Below are 14,199 nucleotides of genomic sequence, written 5' to 3'. Positions count from 1 at the left end.
TATTACGGCAGCTGACAGTTTCCTAGGTAGACGCAAACATTTTGGTCTGTCTATCAGTCGACTTTTCTGTGTGTCACTCGAAACGGCTAATATCCAACACCATCCGCACGCCCACCATTATTGTTCTGATTTCAGCGTTCATACTTGTGCGTATTTTCTAGCAAAATGAAATATTGCACGTACTTCAGGCACGAACTCAACACGTCAGTACCTGTGGCGTGTTTCTTTAGAATATGAAAGACATAAATAGGCAATTTTAAAAATCACGGCGCTTATTACGCTGCGCTGACAATGCAGTGCTATGCACAAATAGTCTAGTGCTTCCTGCGCATTGCGAAGACGATACGGTGGCGGCACCTGTTCGTCGCCTTGCATTCTACAAATTATGACCTCCGAAATGGCACGCACACGCTGCGCACTTGCTATATCGAAGAGCATCCTTTCCTTTTGCAAAAGCACTGCCAGATATTGCTCATGCCTCATGCAGCGCCCCCAGAATCCCAGTCACCAATTTCGTCACTCAGAACATCAAATAAACGTTTTATTCCCTCCCTCAAGACGCAACACTGTCGTCTTTCGGCGAAATTTACATTGAAATTTACAGGGCCATTTTTTTTCTTTCGAGATCTGTAGGTAGCAATGAGACGGATGAGTAGTTTTGCGTGTGACTATGAAATTTTAGCCCTGGAAAACAGAAATAGCAGCTAAATGGATCGGCGTCATTTTGACAAAGACGCCTTGCCACGGTTCTTCGTCATGTTGCAATTCTCGTTCATAACTTCGGCTATTAACGCAAGCAGCAACGACGAGACCTACTCGCATCGCATCGGTTGGTGCGCGAATGACTTTATGAACGAAGCACACCAGAGTGAATGCATTTATAATATTTAGCCCACCACCAACACCACTTTTAGAATACGCGCCCTTTCCATGTGTAGCAAACAAGACGCTGGTCACTTTTTCTGCCTTTTTAGATGCAAAGCAACCTATGCTCGAAGCTGTGTTCATCCCTAGGAGACCGTCTGCTCCACCTCTGCGCAAGCGCATACTCCTCCCCCTCTTCTCTCATGAGTTTGAGGAGGCCGGAAGAGTTGGAGGGAGGATGCCGCAGAGCGCTGCCTCCGCTTAGTTTCTCCTCTCCCGTTTATAGCCCCGCCACAGCTTAGCGCTCGTATGTAATGTTGCGCACGCTCCTTCCATTGCACTCTCTTAGCAGCACTATGAGGCACACACGCTGTCATACGCAAAAATCAGAGGGAGTACACAGCATATAAACATTTCCACACCAAAGTGAAACATACACGGAAACATACAAAATGACACAATCAATGAAAATACAAGGAAACACCAGCGCTACTTCGCGTCCTCACATATTACCGTTTAGTGGGAGTTGGTGTATTCTTTTCTACAGCAAAAGCTGTTATGAGATCACAACTCAGGTCACGCTCCACCGTAGTTGTCCACCACCACTGCCGCAGCCGCTGGTGTCCGTGACCACATCGCACAAAATTAGAAAAAAAATCTAGTGCCAATACCCCTTTCAGGATTGAACTCAGGTTCACTGGGTGCGAGCCCAGTATTCCACCACTGAGCCACGCCGGGGCTTGGGACTTGTTGGCAAACTTGCCTTAGGCAGGCTTGATGTCGGGAAAGCATTCGTGTTATTACGACTTATAAAGTGTTCCAAAACAGTGAAAGAACAAGCAGTCATCGCACAATGCGAATAGCGTAACGAGTGGGTCGTCCAATGCTACAACCCATTACAAAGGCTTGTTCTTGTTCACCTATAAGCTGCGGCGCTTGCCCACTTCAGGCATAATTCCTCATCGTCGTCAGCCCCTGCATGAACAATTGGCACAAACTTCCTCGCAAGTGATCAGTGGAAACCACACTTATCAAAAGAATGACAAAAATAGGATATCAAATTCCAGCCTACTACCAAAATTATTAATAATCCCGTAGTGGGTATCAAGCAAGTGTGCTTGCAGTAGTTACCCAATGAGTGTTTAGAAAAGGCTTTTCCCAACTACGTACTAATTTCAAAGGATGCAATGCAAAATCTTCACAAGGCTGGAGTAGGTATTTCTTCTCATCAGCTTCATTGGTCTTTTGCGCTCCGGTTGCCTGACTTCACACCAATTTATCTCGCAGAATTCCTGGCTATTACATTGGCTCTTCGAAAATTAAGTTCTCCGCAATCAAAAGCTATTATTATTTCGGATGCTTTGTCTGTTTGTACACATCTAACATCCGCAAAGCAGTCTCCTCTTCTCAGGATATTTTGGTCTCTCGTACCGCGTCGCCTATCACAAGTTCGGTTTATTTGGGTACCCGGGCATGCTGGAATAGCACTAAATGAAATTGCTGACTCGCCCGCTTCGAAATATTTGAATTTCTCGGTTGTACTAGCAGCTCCACAGTTTCCTTTTATTACTGCCGAATGATTCAAACGCCTTTCACATCAACAAAACATCGCTCCTACAATCTGAAGAATTTCGGTACTTGCAATTCATATGGAACACCGCAAAATGCTTTTCCCGTCAATGTGAGGTGACCCTCTAAAGCTTTCGCTGTACAGTTCCTCGGTAATTTTTTATTTCCACAAATCAGAATTTTCAATAACTAACCCATGTGCAGTTTGCAATTAACCGAAAACAATAGATGCACTTTCTTCTCACATGCCGCCGCATTACCTTACTGTGCTGAATAATTCTTGAGAGACTGATTGGTATGCGTGGATTGCCAGTTAATACATTCACCCTTTTATCGTTTGGAGCCAGTCAGTTGGGTGCGAGCCGCAGGGCTATTCTGTCAGTGCTACATAAATTCATTCAGACAACCGAAAGGATACGCTGCTAGTGGTACTGCCAGATATATCCAATTATTTGTCCCCTTCTTCATTCTTGCTGATTTGTTTTAAATATTATGGTTTATCGAATTATTCTGCACTTTTTCACGTTTTTTCAAAGGAACAGTATTATTTTTTATCTAATTTCTTTCTTTTCTTAGCAAGCGTTGTATAAAAAATTTTCATTATAATGTACAGTGTGACCAATCCCCCTTGTGGGTATGAGCCAAGATATTCTAGGCGACAAGACCAGACAAGACAAGGCTCTGAAAGGCCGCCCTTTAAGCTTTCGCTGTGACTGCGCTACGCCCACCGCGCAGGCCTGGCTTTTTTTTTTACACGAAAAAGTTTTTATGCTGGGGTCTAGCAAAGCTTTAGTGACGTATTTTTGTCGTGGAAATGATGTCGATAAAATACGCACAATTAGATTGAAAAGAATTACAATTTCCGCCAGCGGCAGTCGAGCCCGTGACTTCTGGATCCGTGACAATATACGCCGGGCACGCCATCCATTGCACCATGATCACGCATGTTTTTAGGTTTTAAAAAAGTCACATCTTTGCCGCAAATGCGAAGGAATGAATGTGATAGCAACAAATTGGAGTGTCACGCGAATAATGGCAAGCAGATCGAAACGTGCCCCACGTTGCTTTTTACAGATTTAGGTGCGCGTTCACAGCAGCGTTGCGGACGTGGCCTGCCATCACAAATGGCTAGCAGGCTACGCCCGTACGGCTGCTGCGCACGCGTGACTAAATATATCTAATGACGCAAGAAATGTACTCTCAGATAAACGTGAATAAGTGTCTCAGTTGTTACTTCACAGTGTCTGAAAAGCACACCCTTTTCGCGAACGGAGACTGCGCAGCGAGTGCAGTGACCTTTGTGCGCCCGGTTCTTACAACAAAATTGTTCCGGTGAAAGCCCAAGGCGTATGGTTCTCCCTACAGCGAGATAAGTCAGCGTATGCGTGAGCGTCTCCCCCCCCCCCCCCCCATTCTCTCCACACGGCAAAGTACGCGTCGGAGATGAGAGCACGCGCCACCTCGTCGTGACGATAACCAGGTCGTCGAGAGCGGGAGCGCTTTATGGACGGTTTCAGGATTGCAAGCGTTGTGTCCCCCAAAAAATTTCCGGTCCCCTCATTTCACAGCTCGTAACGTCGAAATTGAAGGGCGTTTTCACGTTTTTTCAAGGGCAAGGAAAGAACCTTATTACTTTTTCAGAGAAGAACGTGCGTAATGTTCAAGGCAGTTTCTTGTAGTTTTTATGTAGCTCAAAAGAACGTTCATTTGAATACATTTTGCCAAATGACGGAAGGAAAGTGCAGAAAATCAGCGGGCTATTTTCTAACGCTCTTTTTGCCCACCTCTGCTACTCAGGGACATAGGTGGACGAAACCAAAAGTCATCAAGGGTGTTTAGCCTCGGCAGCACTTGGTGAGCAGCCTGTTTGTGCGCTTTCATTGGGAAAAAGCAGGAGGTCCTTGTTGCGGCAACCATTAAAACACTCCGCTGGTTCCCCGTGACCGCATTCACGCTGCGGTCGACCTTGCTCAACCGCAATGCACAAGTATTCCGTCAGGTGTTATGGTGAGTCGGTTTCGTGTCATATCGTTGACATGTCTACGAAGAAGCCACAATTGAGTGAGCTAAGCTGGTACTGTACCATTTCTTGATTCGTCTGGATGATCCACCTACAATCCCGCTTGTGAGTGTACTGGTCACCATTTTCAGGGTAGCGAAGAGTTCCGTTGATGCCGTATATAGTGTCATCACAGCCTGCGTATAGACATTGAAGTGCCAAGGTGTAAGTAGTAATGTCTTATAGGTGCACTACTACGATGCACTACTACGTCAAAGTATTGCTAAATTGCCCATAAAGTTCTGTTATTTTGAAGGCAACAAAACAGAACTCATGTAACTGCTTAGCCGAACATTCTTACGCTTACAAGCAAGCATTTTTTCGGAACACAACTGATAACAGCAAACGGGAAGAAATTTTAAATAAAAGCAACGTACGTCGAGATCAACACTGGATAAGTTACGTGTTAACTCGACACATTGTAGGGAATATTTACAGAAGGCCTTGCGAAGTTTCACCCGTTTCTTTTTAATCTGCTTTTTATTAACTGTTTCTTCACACATTCGCCAAACTCGTAGTTTTACGCTAAACAAGACCATGCAATGTACCAGAAGGTATACACATATGTAGAGTTAGCTATTACAACTATCACAACAAAACCTAGACAGGTCTAAAATTGTTACCTGAGGGTCAAGACTTATGAAAGTGTTTATGTAGCGAGACTTTATCATAGCGGCGTCTGCGGAATAAGCAGGAGAAGACAATAAACTCGTTTATATGGGATGTGGTGTGCTCTTAGTCAGTGCACTTTATATGCACATATATTCACGAGTACTCAATGGTGACTGCGTCATCCCCTGGTAGATGATGAATCTGTTCAAAAGAAGTGGAATGAGAAAATAACACAAATTGCTCGCCTGTTGCTTCGCTTGTGGCACTGTTGTGACATTTTGAGAATAATAGAAACGTAAGAAGTCGCGAATTCACAGCAAGAGCGCAGTAAAAATTGCAATGTTGTACGAGTAAGGCTATCAATTAAATCCTTCAGCATCTGATCAGGCGCCACTTAGCAAAACGTGACATAAGGCAGTTCGACCACCGCAGCCACTGAAGCGACCATCGTTTTGCCTAACGTTCCAGCACAAACTGAGCACCGAGAACACAGCGCGCTCAAATGCATCAAACCTTAACTGATGACTATTGCCTCGGCGCCGGCTCTGTGACATTGCGTAGTTCCTGGTCAAAATATACATAACCCATTCCTACGGCATCCTTCATACACGATATCACGTTTTTGAGATGTGAAACCCCAGCTATTATACTGTTATTATTACAAAGATTACTACTAATATTGTATTTCTATTATAAATACGTAGTTTTTTGAGCCCCAATCGCTGCTGGCTAGCCTCACGCGTTTTCACTCGCACATATAACACATGATTCGCGCTTCTATGTTATGAATTTAGACGTTATGCGGGACATCACAGCAAAGATGATGGCCGAAATGCGCTCCGAGAGTTCACATATACCTTCCATTTCAACAAAACCTAAAGCAGAATCTTCATAAATAGTGGCTCCTTGGCCATGATTCCCCCCACTCACTTTGCCTCGGGTCGTCGCAAGTGGGTCCTGTCCAGTCCGGAGTACAGCTGCACACGAAACCACCCGCAGGCCCACCGCTGCATGTGCCGTTGTTAAGGCACGGGGAGCTGGAACATGCGTCACTCGTACTGTCGCACAGCCGACCAGAGTAGCCGGTCTCGCACACGCACACGAAGTCGTTGCCCCGAACCTGTAGGACAGTGTGCGCTGTCGCTTAGCGATTGTGATATAATAATAAAGCGATAATTAAGAAAACTACGAATAATAGAAAACTACTAATAGAAAATTACGAATAAATACTGCTCCAAGTTCGTGCGGGCGTTTATGTTCAGTGGTGTGCTTGTGTTTATGCATGTTCCATGAGTAGAAGAGTTCAAAAGCCGACTAGCGAGCAAGTACATTACGTGCTAATCACATTGTGAAACCATGAAAACGTAGGCCACCTAAGAGCCGGCTATCTGTTCATCATACGTAAACTCTAGTAAATAGTGTGTCATGTAGAAGAAGAAGAAAAGTGACCCTTAACTAAAGGAACTAAAATAATGACGCACTAGTATCAAACATAAAGTAAAATTGAAGTGCGATATGGATTGTGATAAAGCGCATATGTTTTATTCTCTTTTCAAGCATGACCAATGGACTGCCTAAGGAGAAGCGGAATAATCGTACAAGGAACGAATTGGGAGGTAAAATGCCCCAGGAAAGTTTTTATTGCTGTACAAGCTAGTATTTGTTAGCTGCCTGTATTATTCTGCATTTATCTAGCGATGTGTCGTGCTAAAATTTTTACACTTTTGCTGACCAGTAACACAAAACAAAACTTCAGTTGTGCGTGTGGTATCGCGACCAGTCATTGATCTCTGCGAACTTCTTTAGGTGGTCTAGTGAAGGTAAAAAATAACAAAATTGTGCAGGTACACAAAAGGCAAGTAATGTGGCAGCGTGAACTGCCCCGCCGTGAGGTTTTCAATTGCGAAACCTACTTATTTAATAATCAGTGGCGGGCCGTGTAAATGTTTCAACTATCTCTCACCAAGCCTTGAGACAGTCAGTAGAAAAGTCCATGAAACTTTGTGTGTAATATTTTCCTTGTGAGCAACTCATCAAAAATTCAACACCGAAGCTCTTTAGGCTAGCCCTAAATAGGGACACCTATCGGGCGCATGCCTCTGCATAGCCTAAACAAAAAACTACCATTTGAAACTCCTTTGTGCCACAGGAATTGAGTAAATTTCATAAGTCCCACTGGTAAACTAAAAATGAAGGAGGCAACAGTTAGCCCTACAGACGAGCATGTCCCACTGAAAGTTGTGCAGCCTATCAGAAAACTATCCTTAGCATAACCGAGCTCGGGCCTCAAAAGTGAGGGCCATCTCCATACACACGACTTCAAGTACAAAAATGAAGTGGACAACACTTCACTGAAATTCCTTTTCAAAATTAAAATTTCGTTTAAATTGGCCGACGGTTTCATGGCCAATCCACTGTAGTGGGTTGTCACAGAACGAGCGCTCAAAAAGGGTGTGCCGCCAAATTCTCGCGACGAAACGCCGGAGTGACGCCACGAGGTCTACGAAAAAAAATAAAACAAACATCTAAAGGCTCCCCGGGCGCACGACTCTCTCCCTCGGAAGCGTAGGTTCGCCGACGAACCTCCTCACCCCACATCGGCGGCCCAGCAAGCCCTCAAAATTTCTAGATGGAAAGGGGCGTGGTGATGCGGGGTTGAGTCATACGTCGCAGACGGCCCTCGTATCGTCTCGACCATTCCCCATGCCTTCGCTGCGCATCGCGCCGACGAAATGATGAGAACTTTCTGGAATCTCGCGCGGAAGGTATTTAATCGAGCAGCGGAGATGGAACAGCAGGAGAAGACGGAAGTTAGCGCCAGAGCACGTAGGGATTCCGCCGTGTAGTCGGCGAAGGTCTTGTCCGTAGAGACAAAGCAGGAGAAGAAGAGGATTTCCACCTGCGGGGTGAAGGCTCGAGCTACAGGCAAGAGCGTGTGTCTACCGCTATCGAGCGAAGACGCGTGGCAACAGCTGCGTGTGTGAAGCCGACGTGTTTCCGGCGAAGAAGTTTGAAGCTTGGAGAGTGGCCAATTGAAGACGCGAGGTTTACTGGAAGAGAAACTTCGGCGAGGTTTCCTGAAAGAGAAACTTCGGGGCAGCGGAACGACAGAGGTTTCCTGGAAGAGGAACTTCGGGGGCAGCGGAACGACAACAACGCTGGACTTTGAGTGAGTGATTCTCGGAATAGTATCATCCAGACTTTTGTTCCAAGAGCTTTGGACTGAATAGGTTTTCTATCTCTTTAGTCTTTAAGTGTTTTGGTTGTTCAATGCATGCGACTGCATTGTAGTGCGTATCGTTGTCTGTGTCCGTTGTTTCGAGTGTGGCTGATTGTACTGTGTAGTACGTTGTTTGATTGGTGACATATTGTATGAAACTATTGTGGAGTGTGCATTCTTGTGTATTGTTTTCGATCTGCCATTATTGAGAGTATAATTTTGTTTGTTTATCAACTCTTGGCTCTGACTTGTTCTTTGGGCCACAGCCGGTGTCCGCTGGCGTGCCAAAAGGGAAAACTTCGAAATTGTCCACGCTTTCGTGGTGCGGTTCAGAGGGCCGATACTTCGGCCCTTGGAATTAGCCCGGCGATCGCCTCCCTAATTAACGGGACCTGTGTGACAATTAATCTGGCGTCCACGACAGGACCTTTTGGTGCACAGTGTGTCTAAAGTAGTGAGAAAGAGCCTTGAGTTATTGATACTGCTATCGGAACGATTTTGTGTGTTGTTCAGTGTTCTCGTTAACGAGTGCAGGGGAGTGTTCCGATAGACTGATTTGGGCAGATACTTTTTACACGCGGCTAGGTTTTATTTGCGAGACACAATGGATCTCGAAAAGTTAGTAGCTCTTGGTGAAAAGATGGGTCTTTCTGGCGCTGAACTACGGAAGTGGGTCACCCAGAAGGAGAAAGAAGAAAAAGAGAGGGCCAAAGAAGAAAAGGCAGCTAAGCTGGAAAAAGAAAGGTTGGTGGTCGAAAGAGCCAAAGCGGAAAAAGAAGCTGAGTTGGAGAGAGAGAGCTTGGCAGTTGAGAGAGCCAAGGAAAAAAAAAGCAGCTCAGTTGGAACGAGAGAGGTTGGTAGCTGAGAGGGCCAAGGAAGAAAAAACAGCTGAGTTGGAGAGAGAAAAGCTGGCAGCTGAAAGGGCGAAAGAAGAAAGAGAGGCAAAGGAGCGACAGCTGAAGGAAGAAAGAGAGCAGCAATTGAAGTTGGAGCTGGAGAGAGAAAAGTTGGCAGCCGAAAGGGCGAGAGAAGAAAGATAAGCGGAGATGGCTGAAAGGGAACGGCAGCGGCAGCACGAGATGGAATTCGAGTGGCTGCGTTTGCAACAGCGAAGTGAAACTCCGGTCCAAGCTAGAGTTGAAAGCAGCGAACGGGAGGACCACGGCTTCTGCTTGAACCCAAGCAAGCTGCTCGTAGCGTTTGATGAAAGAAAGGACGATTTTGACGCGTACCTTCACAGATTTGAGACGATTGCAAGGAGCCAGAGTTGGCCGGATTACCAATGGGCAACTGCTTTGAGTACTTGCTTGAGTGGTGAAGCGCTCAGTGTGTACGGTAGGCTGACGCCGACCGATGCAGCCAACTATGCAAAGGTGAAAACTGCTTTGCTGAAGCGATTTAGATTTTCTGTGGAAGGATTCCGGGACAGATTTCGGACAGGAAAGTCAGCTGATGGTGAGACGGCTACGCAGTACGCCGCCCGACCTAGCCACTATTTCGACAGATGGATTGAACTTTCAGGGACAGCGCAAGAGTAGGATGAGCTTGGAGAGCTCCTAATAAGAGAACAATTTCTTACTAGTTGCCACCCAAGCCTGGCGCTGTACTTGAAAGAGAGGAGAGCAAAGTCACTCGAAGACATGCTTGAATTAGCTGATCAATTCTTGGAAGTGGAAGATGGCACAAATTTGGCCAAGGTCAAGAAGGAGTGTCCTAAATATTCGAAGAAATCGGCTCCCGAAGAAAAGAAGCGTGCACCGGAGAGCATTCCGCGATGTTTTTTGTGTAACCAAGTTGGTCACCGCGCTGACCACTGTCAAACTGACTTCACGAGCCCTACGGTTGTAAAATGTTTCAAATGTGGTCAGACTGGGCACAAAGCAGACGCATGTCGTAACGGAGCGAGTCAAACTCACCAACTATCCTGTGTGCTAGCATTGAAATCCGATGATAATGCCATCACCGACGGATTCGTAGAGTTGAAAAATGGGGAGAAAATTCCTGTTGTGGGTGCTGTAATGTCAAAACAGCCAACCGGTGTTACGAAGGGAATGCCAACGCTGCCTGGAAAGGTTGCGGGCAAGAAGATTACGGTTCTAAGAGACACCGGTAGCTCCACGGTTATTGTGCGGAGAAAATTGGTACGGGAAAGTGAGTTGACAGGCAGAACGAAACCGGTTTGCTTAATTGACCGTACGGTTCGGATGCTTCTCGAAGCAGAAATTGAGGTTGAAACCCCGTACTTCTGTGGGAAGATTACTGCTCTATGCATGAAGAACCCCCTGTACGATCTCGTCATAGGAAACATCGTTGGGGCGCGAGGGCCGAATGATCCAGAACGATTGGGAGAAGACCCGAAGATGGAGCCCTCGCCAACCCAGCGACCGCGAGATACAGTGGAGGAGCATCCCGTGACTGATCTCACTCGAGCCTAAGGTAAAGCCGCGGTGCAAGAGACAGTGAATGAGAAGATGATCGTGTTGAATGAGTTCACGTGCTGGGCAGATGGACGTATGTCGGCACGACCTCAACCGACCGACAGTGTAAAGGTGACGCAGTCGGCCAGCCAGGCCCAATGTCGTGACATGAAGAAGCGGGTGAATAACAGGGCAGGATCGGTTGAGCGTCATGACCCGTTAGCAGTGTCGGAAGTGACAACGATGGCTGAGACGCCACCTCAGATACCGTAGTTGGAAAGAGCTCGCCGAAAAAGAACATCAAAACATAAGAAGAGATCGAGCGAGCACCGCAAGAAAGGACGCAAGCGCAGCTCGAAGTACACGGTATAGTTGCTGAGGTCAAATCGGAATGCGTTTGGCTGTGTTGTTATTGTGTTATCCTGTGTCACAAGTGTCGAAGTGTTTGTGCTGTGCCGTGATGTATAGGGTTGTACAATTGTGGTAATGAGGGAACTTTGTATATTTGTATTGTTTGGAATACGTGATGGAGTATTGTATTCATGTACCTGTGGCTATATTCTATGTGTTGTGAGATTGAATTGTAATGTACAGTTGTATTGAGTGATCTATTGTGAATGTGAAGTGTCATGAGTGACGGTTTGCGTTACAGTCTTTCAGAGTGTGTGGTGACTGTTCGCGCTCGTTTGTGTGGTTTTGAATATTATGAGATAATATTCTTAAAGTGGGGGGCCGTGTCACAGAACGAGCGCTCGAAAAGGGTGTGCCGCCAAATTCTCGCAACGAAACGCCGGAGTGACGCCGCGAGGTCAACGAAAAAAAAAAACAAACATCTAAAGGTTCTCCGGGCGCGTGACTCTCTCCCTCGGAAGCGTAGGTTCGCCGACGAACCTCCTCACCGCACATCGGCGGCCGAGCAAGCCCTCAAAATTTCTAGATGGAAAGTGGCGTGGTGATGCCGGGTTGAGTCATACGTCGCGGACGGCCCTCGTATCGTCTCGACCTTTCCCCCAGCCTTCGCTGCGCATCGCGCCGACGAAATGATGAGAACTTTCTGGAATCTCGCGCGGAAGGTATTTAATCGAGCAGCGGAGATGGGACAGCAGGAGAAGAGGGAAGTTAGCGCCAGAGCGCGTAGGGATTCCGCCGTGTAATCGGCGAAGGTTTTGTCCGTAGAGACAAAGCAGGAGAAGAAGAGGATTTCCACCTGCGGGGTGAAGGCTCGAGCTACAGGCAAGAGCGTGGGTCTACCGCTATCGAGCGAAGACGCGTGGCAAGAGCTGCGTGTGTGAAGCCGACGTGTTTCCGGCGAAGAAGTTTGAAGCTTGGAGAGCGGCCAATTGAAGACGCGAGGTTTCCTGGAAGAGAAACTTCGGCGAGGTTTCCTGGAAGAGAAACTTCGGGGCAGTGGAACGACAGAGGTTTCCTGGAAGAGGAACTTCGGGGGCAGCGGAACGACAACAACGCTGGACTTTGAGTGAGTGATTCTCGGAAGAGTATCATCCAGACTTTGGTAACAAGAACTTTGGACTGAATAGGTTTTCTATCTCTTTAGTCTTTAAGTGTCTTGGTTGTTCAATGCATGCGACTGCATTGTAGTGCATATCGTTGTCTGTGTCCGTTGTTTCGAGTGTGGCTGATTGTACTGTGTAGTACGTTGTTTGATTGGTGACATATTGGATGCAACTATTGTGGAGTGTGCATTCTTGTGTATTGTTTTCGATCTGCCATTATTGAGAATATAATTTTGTTTGTTTATCAACTCTCGGCCCTGACTTGTTCTTTGGGCCACAGCCGGCGTCCGCTGGCGTGCCAAAAGGGACCACTTCGAAATTGTCCACGCTTTCGTGGTGCAGTTCGGGGGCCGATACTTCGGCCCTTGGAATTAGCCCGGCGATCGCCTCCCTAATTAACGGGACCTATGTGACATGGGTAAGGGGCATAAATTGAGGAACAAGCAAGCGAAGTCACGCGCTCTTCGGCAGTCCCTTCATGGCGGTCCCTTTTCGTGGCAGAGCTTTCGTGGCAGACCTTTCGTGACATGATCCTTCGCAAGACCGTTGTAGTCTCGTCTTCAAGCTTGCCCGTGCTAAACCTGCTGGGGTGTTCTTGGCTGAGGATTGAGTCGTTTTAACTTTCTGTCTTAGAGTCCGATTCTTTAGTTTATCTGTTTCTGAGTCTAACCATATCTCTAGTGCTCATGTCGACTACTTCTCCGGGCCAGGTGCGATCCGCCTGGTCAACGTCCCTGCCGTCTAATGAATTGCTGCTTGACTCCTTTTTCCGCAGTGGTATCAACAGCATTCTCGTGGCACTCGTACCTACAAATTGAGGCTTTATCAGACTTACAAACGCTCTGGTGGTCCAAAAGGAACCTAAAACAACTTCAAACCATTTCCAGACCATCACAGATGTGCGCCCATTCGGGCGACAAGGTATCGTGTGTAGGTCGCCGGATCAGACCTCCGTGCAGGATCTTCTCAAATGCACCTCGTTTGCTGCTACTCCGGTGAGTGCTTTCATTCCGCCTCACCTTGCATGTACCAAAAGCCTTGTACGGGGAGTCGACTCCAAGCTGAGTTCAGCTGAGACCCTAGACAGGCTTTCTGGAGCAGGCGTAATTTCTATTTACCGGTGTAATCGCCTAGTCGACAAAAAGAGAGTACCAACCGAATCTGTCATCGCGACATTTGTGGGCACGAAATGCCCGTCAGAAATAAAATTATGGCCATTGATCTTTCGAGTAGCGCCCCTCGCTTCTCGTCCGATTCAGTGCAAAAACTGCTGGAGATTCGGCCACAGTGCGGGAGGATATAAATCTAACGTTCGTTGTAGCACCTGCGGAGAGAGTTATCCTTCAAGCAAGTGTACTGCAACAGCGGAAAAGTGTTGTCTCTGTGGGGGGAGTCACTGCGCCGACAACTATGACTGTTCCATTTGTACCCAGGAGGTTCAAATCCTAGAAGTTATTGACCGCCGCCGCTGTTCTCGAAGGGAAGCCATTGACATAGTTAGAGACAGGGCTTTTGGATACTCTGGCATTACAGCGCGCTACACTTCCAGTGTGGACTCAAACATATCGCAGGCTATTGAAACTGCTACGGAAAAGGCAGTGAGTAAGGCAATAGATAAACTCATATCTAGCCTTTCCGACTGTTTTGTGCAAATTCTTTCAAGTCAGATTGGGCAAACAGTATAGACTAGTACAGAACCTGCAGTATTGGACATTACCAGCGATGCCACTCAGTTACGCAATGTAGTGTTGGACGAACTTTCTGCATCTAAAGGCAAGGCTAAGCAGTCAGGAACACAGGCGCACTTGAACCGACATACGCCTCAGCCGAGCACAAGTACTGCAACAGATATGGAACTCGATATACGAACTAATAAACGTACCAGATCCCCTATCTTCACCGATCTCAAGTCCAAATCTAAACGGAATGAATCAGCTAGTTCGC

The 14,199-nt window shown here is 46.9% G+C and overlaps 1 protein-coding gene across 2 annotated transcripts in view; it reads right to left on the bottom strand.

Moving 5' to 3' along the window:
* LOC119172937 (cubilin) overlaps window positions 1–14,199 on the bottom strand; it is a 284,534-nt gene that overhangs the window by 183,634 nt on the left and 86,701 nt on the right. For both annotated transcript variants that reach the window (XM_075893824.1, XM_075893825.1), the window contains exons 14-15: window positions 6,035–6,224; window positions 4,517–4,629 (exon numbers count right to left, since the gene is read on the bottom strand). In XM_075893824.1, coding sequence (XP_075749939.1) covers window positions 4,517–4,629; window positions 6,035–6,224 — 303 coding nt within the window. The remainder of the gene's footprint in view (window positions 1–4,516; window positions 4,630–6,034; window positions 6,225–14,199) is intronic.

Source organism: Rhipicephalus microplus, chromosome 4 (genome assembly GCF_043290135.1).
Source record: "Rhipicephalus microplus isolate Deutch F79 chromosome 4, USDA_Rmic, whole genome shotgun sequence".
Taxonomy (NCBI): Eukaryota; Metazoa; Arthropoda; class Arachnida; order Ixodida; family Ixodidae; genus Rhipicephalus; species Rhipicephalus microplus.
Note: the sequence above shows the minus strand (reverse complement) of the source record. Positions and strands in the feature narration are given on the sequence as shown.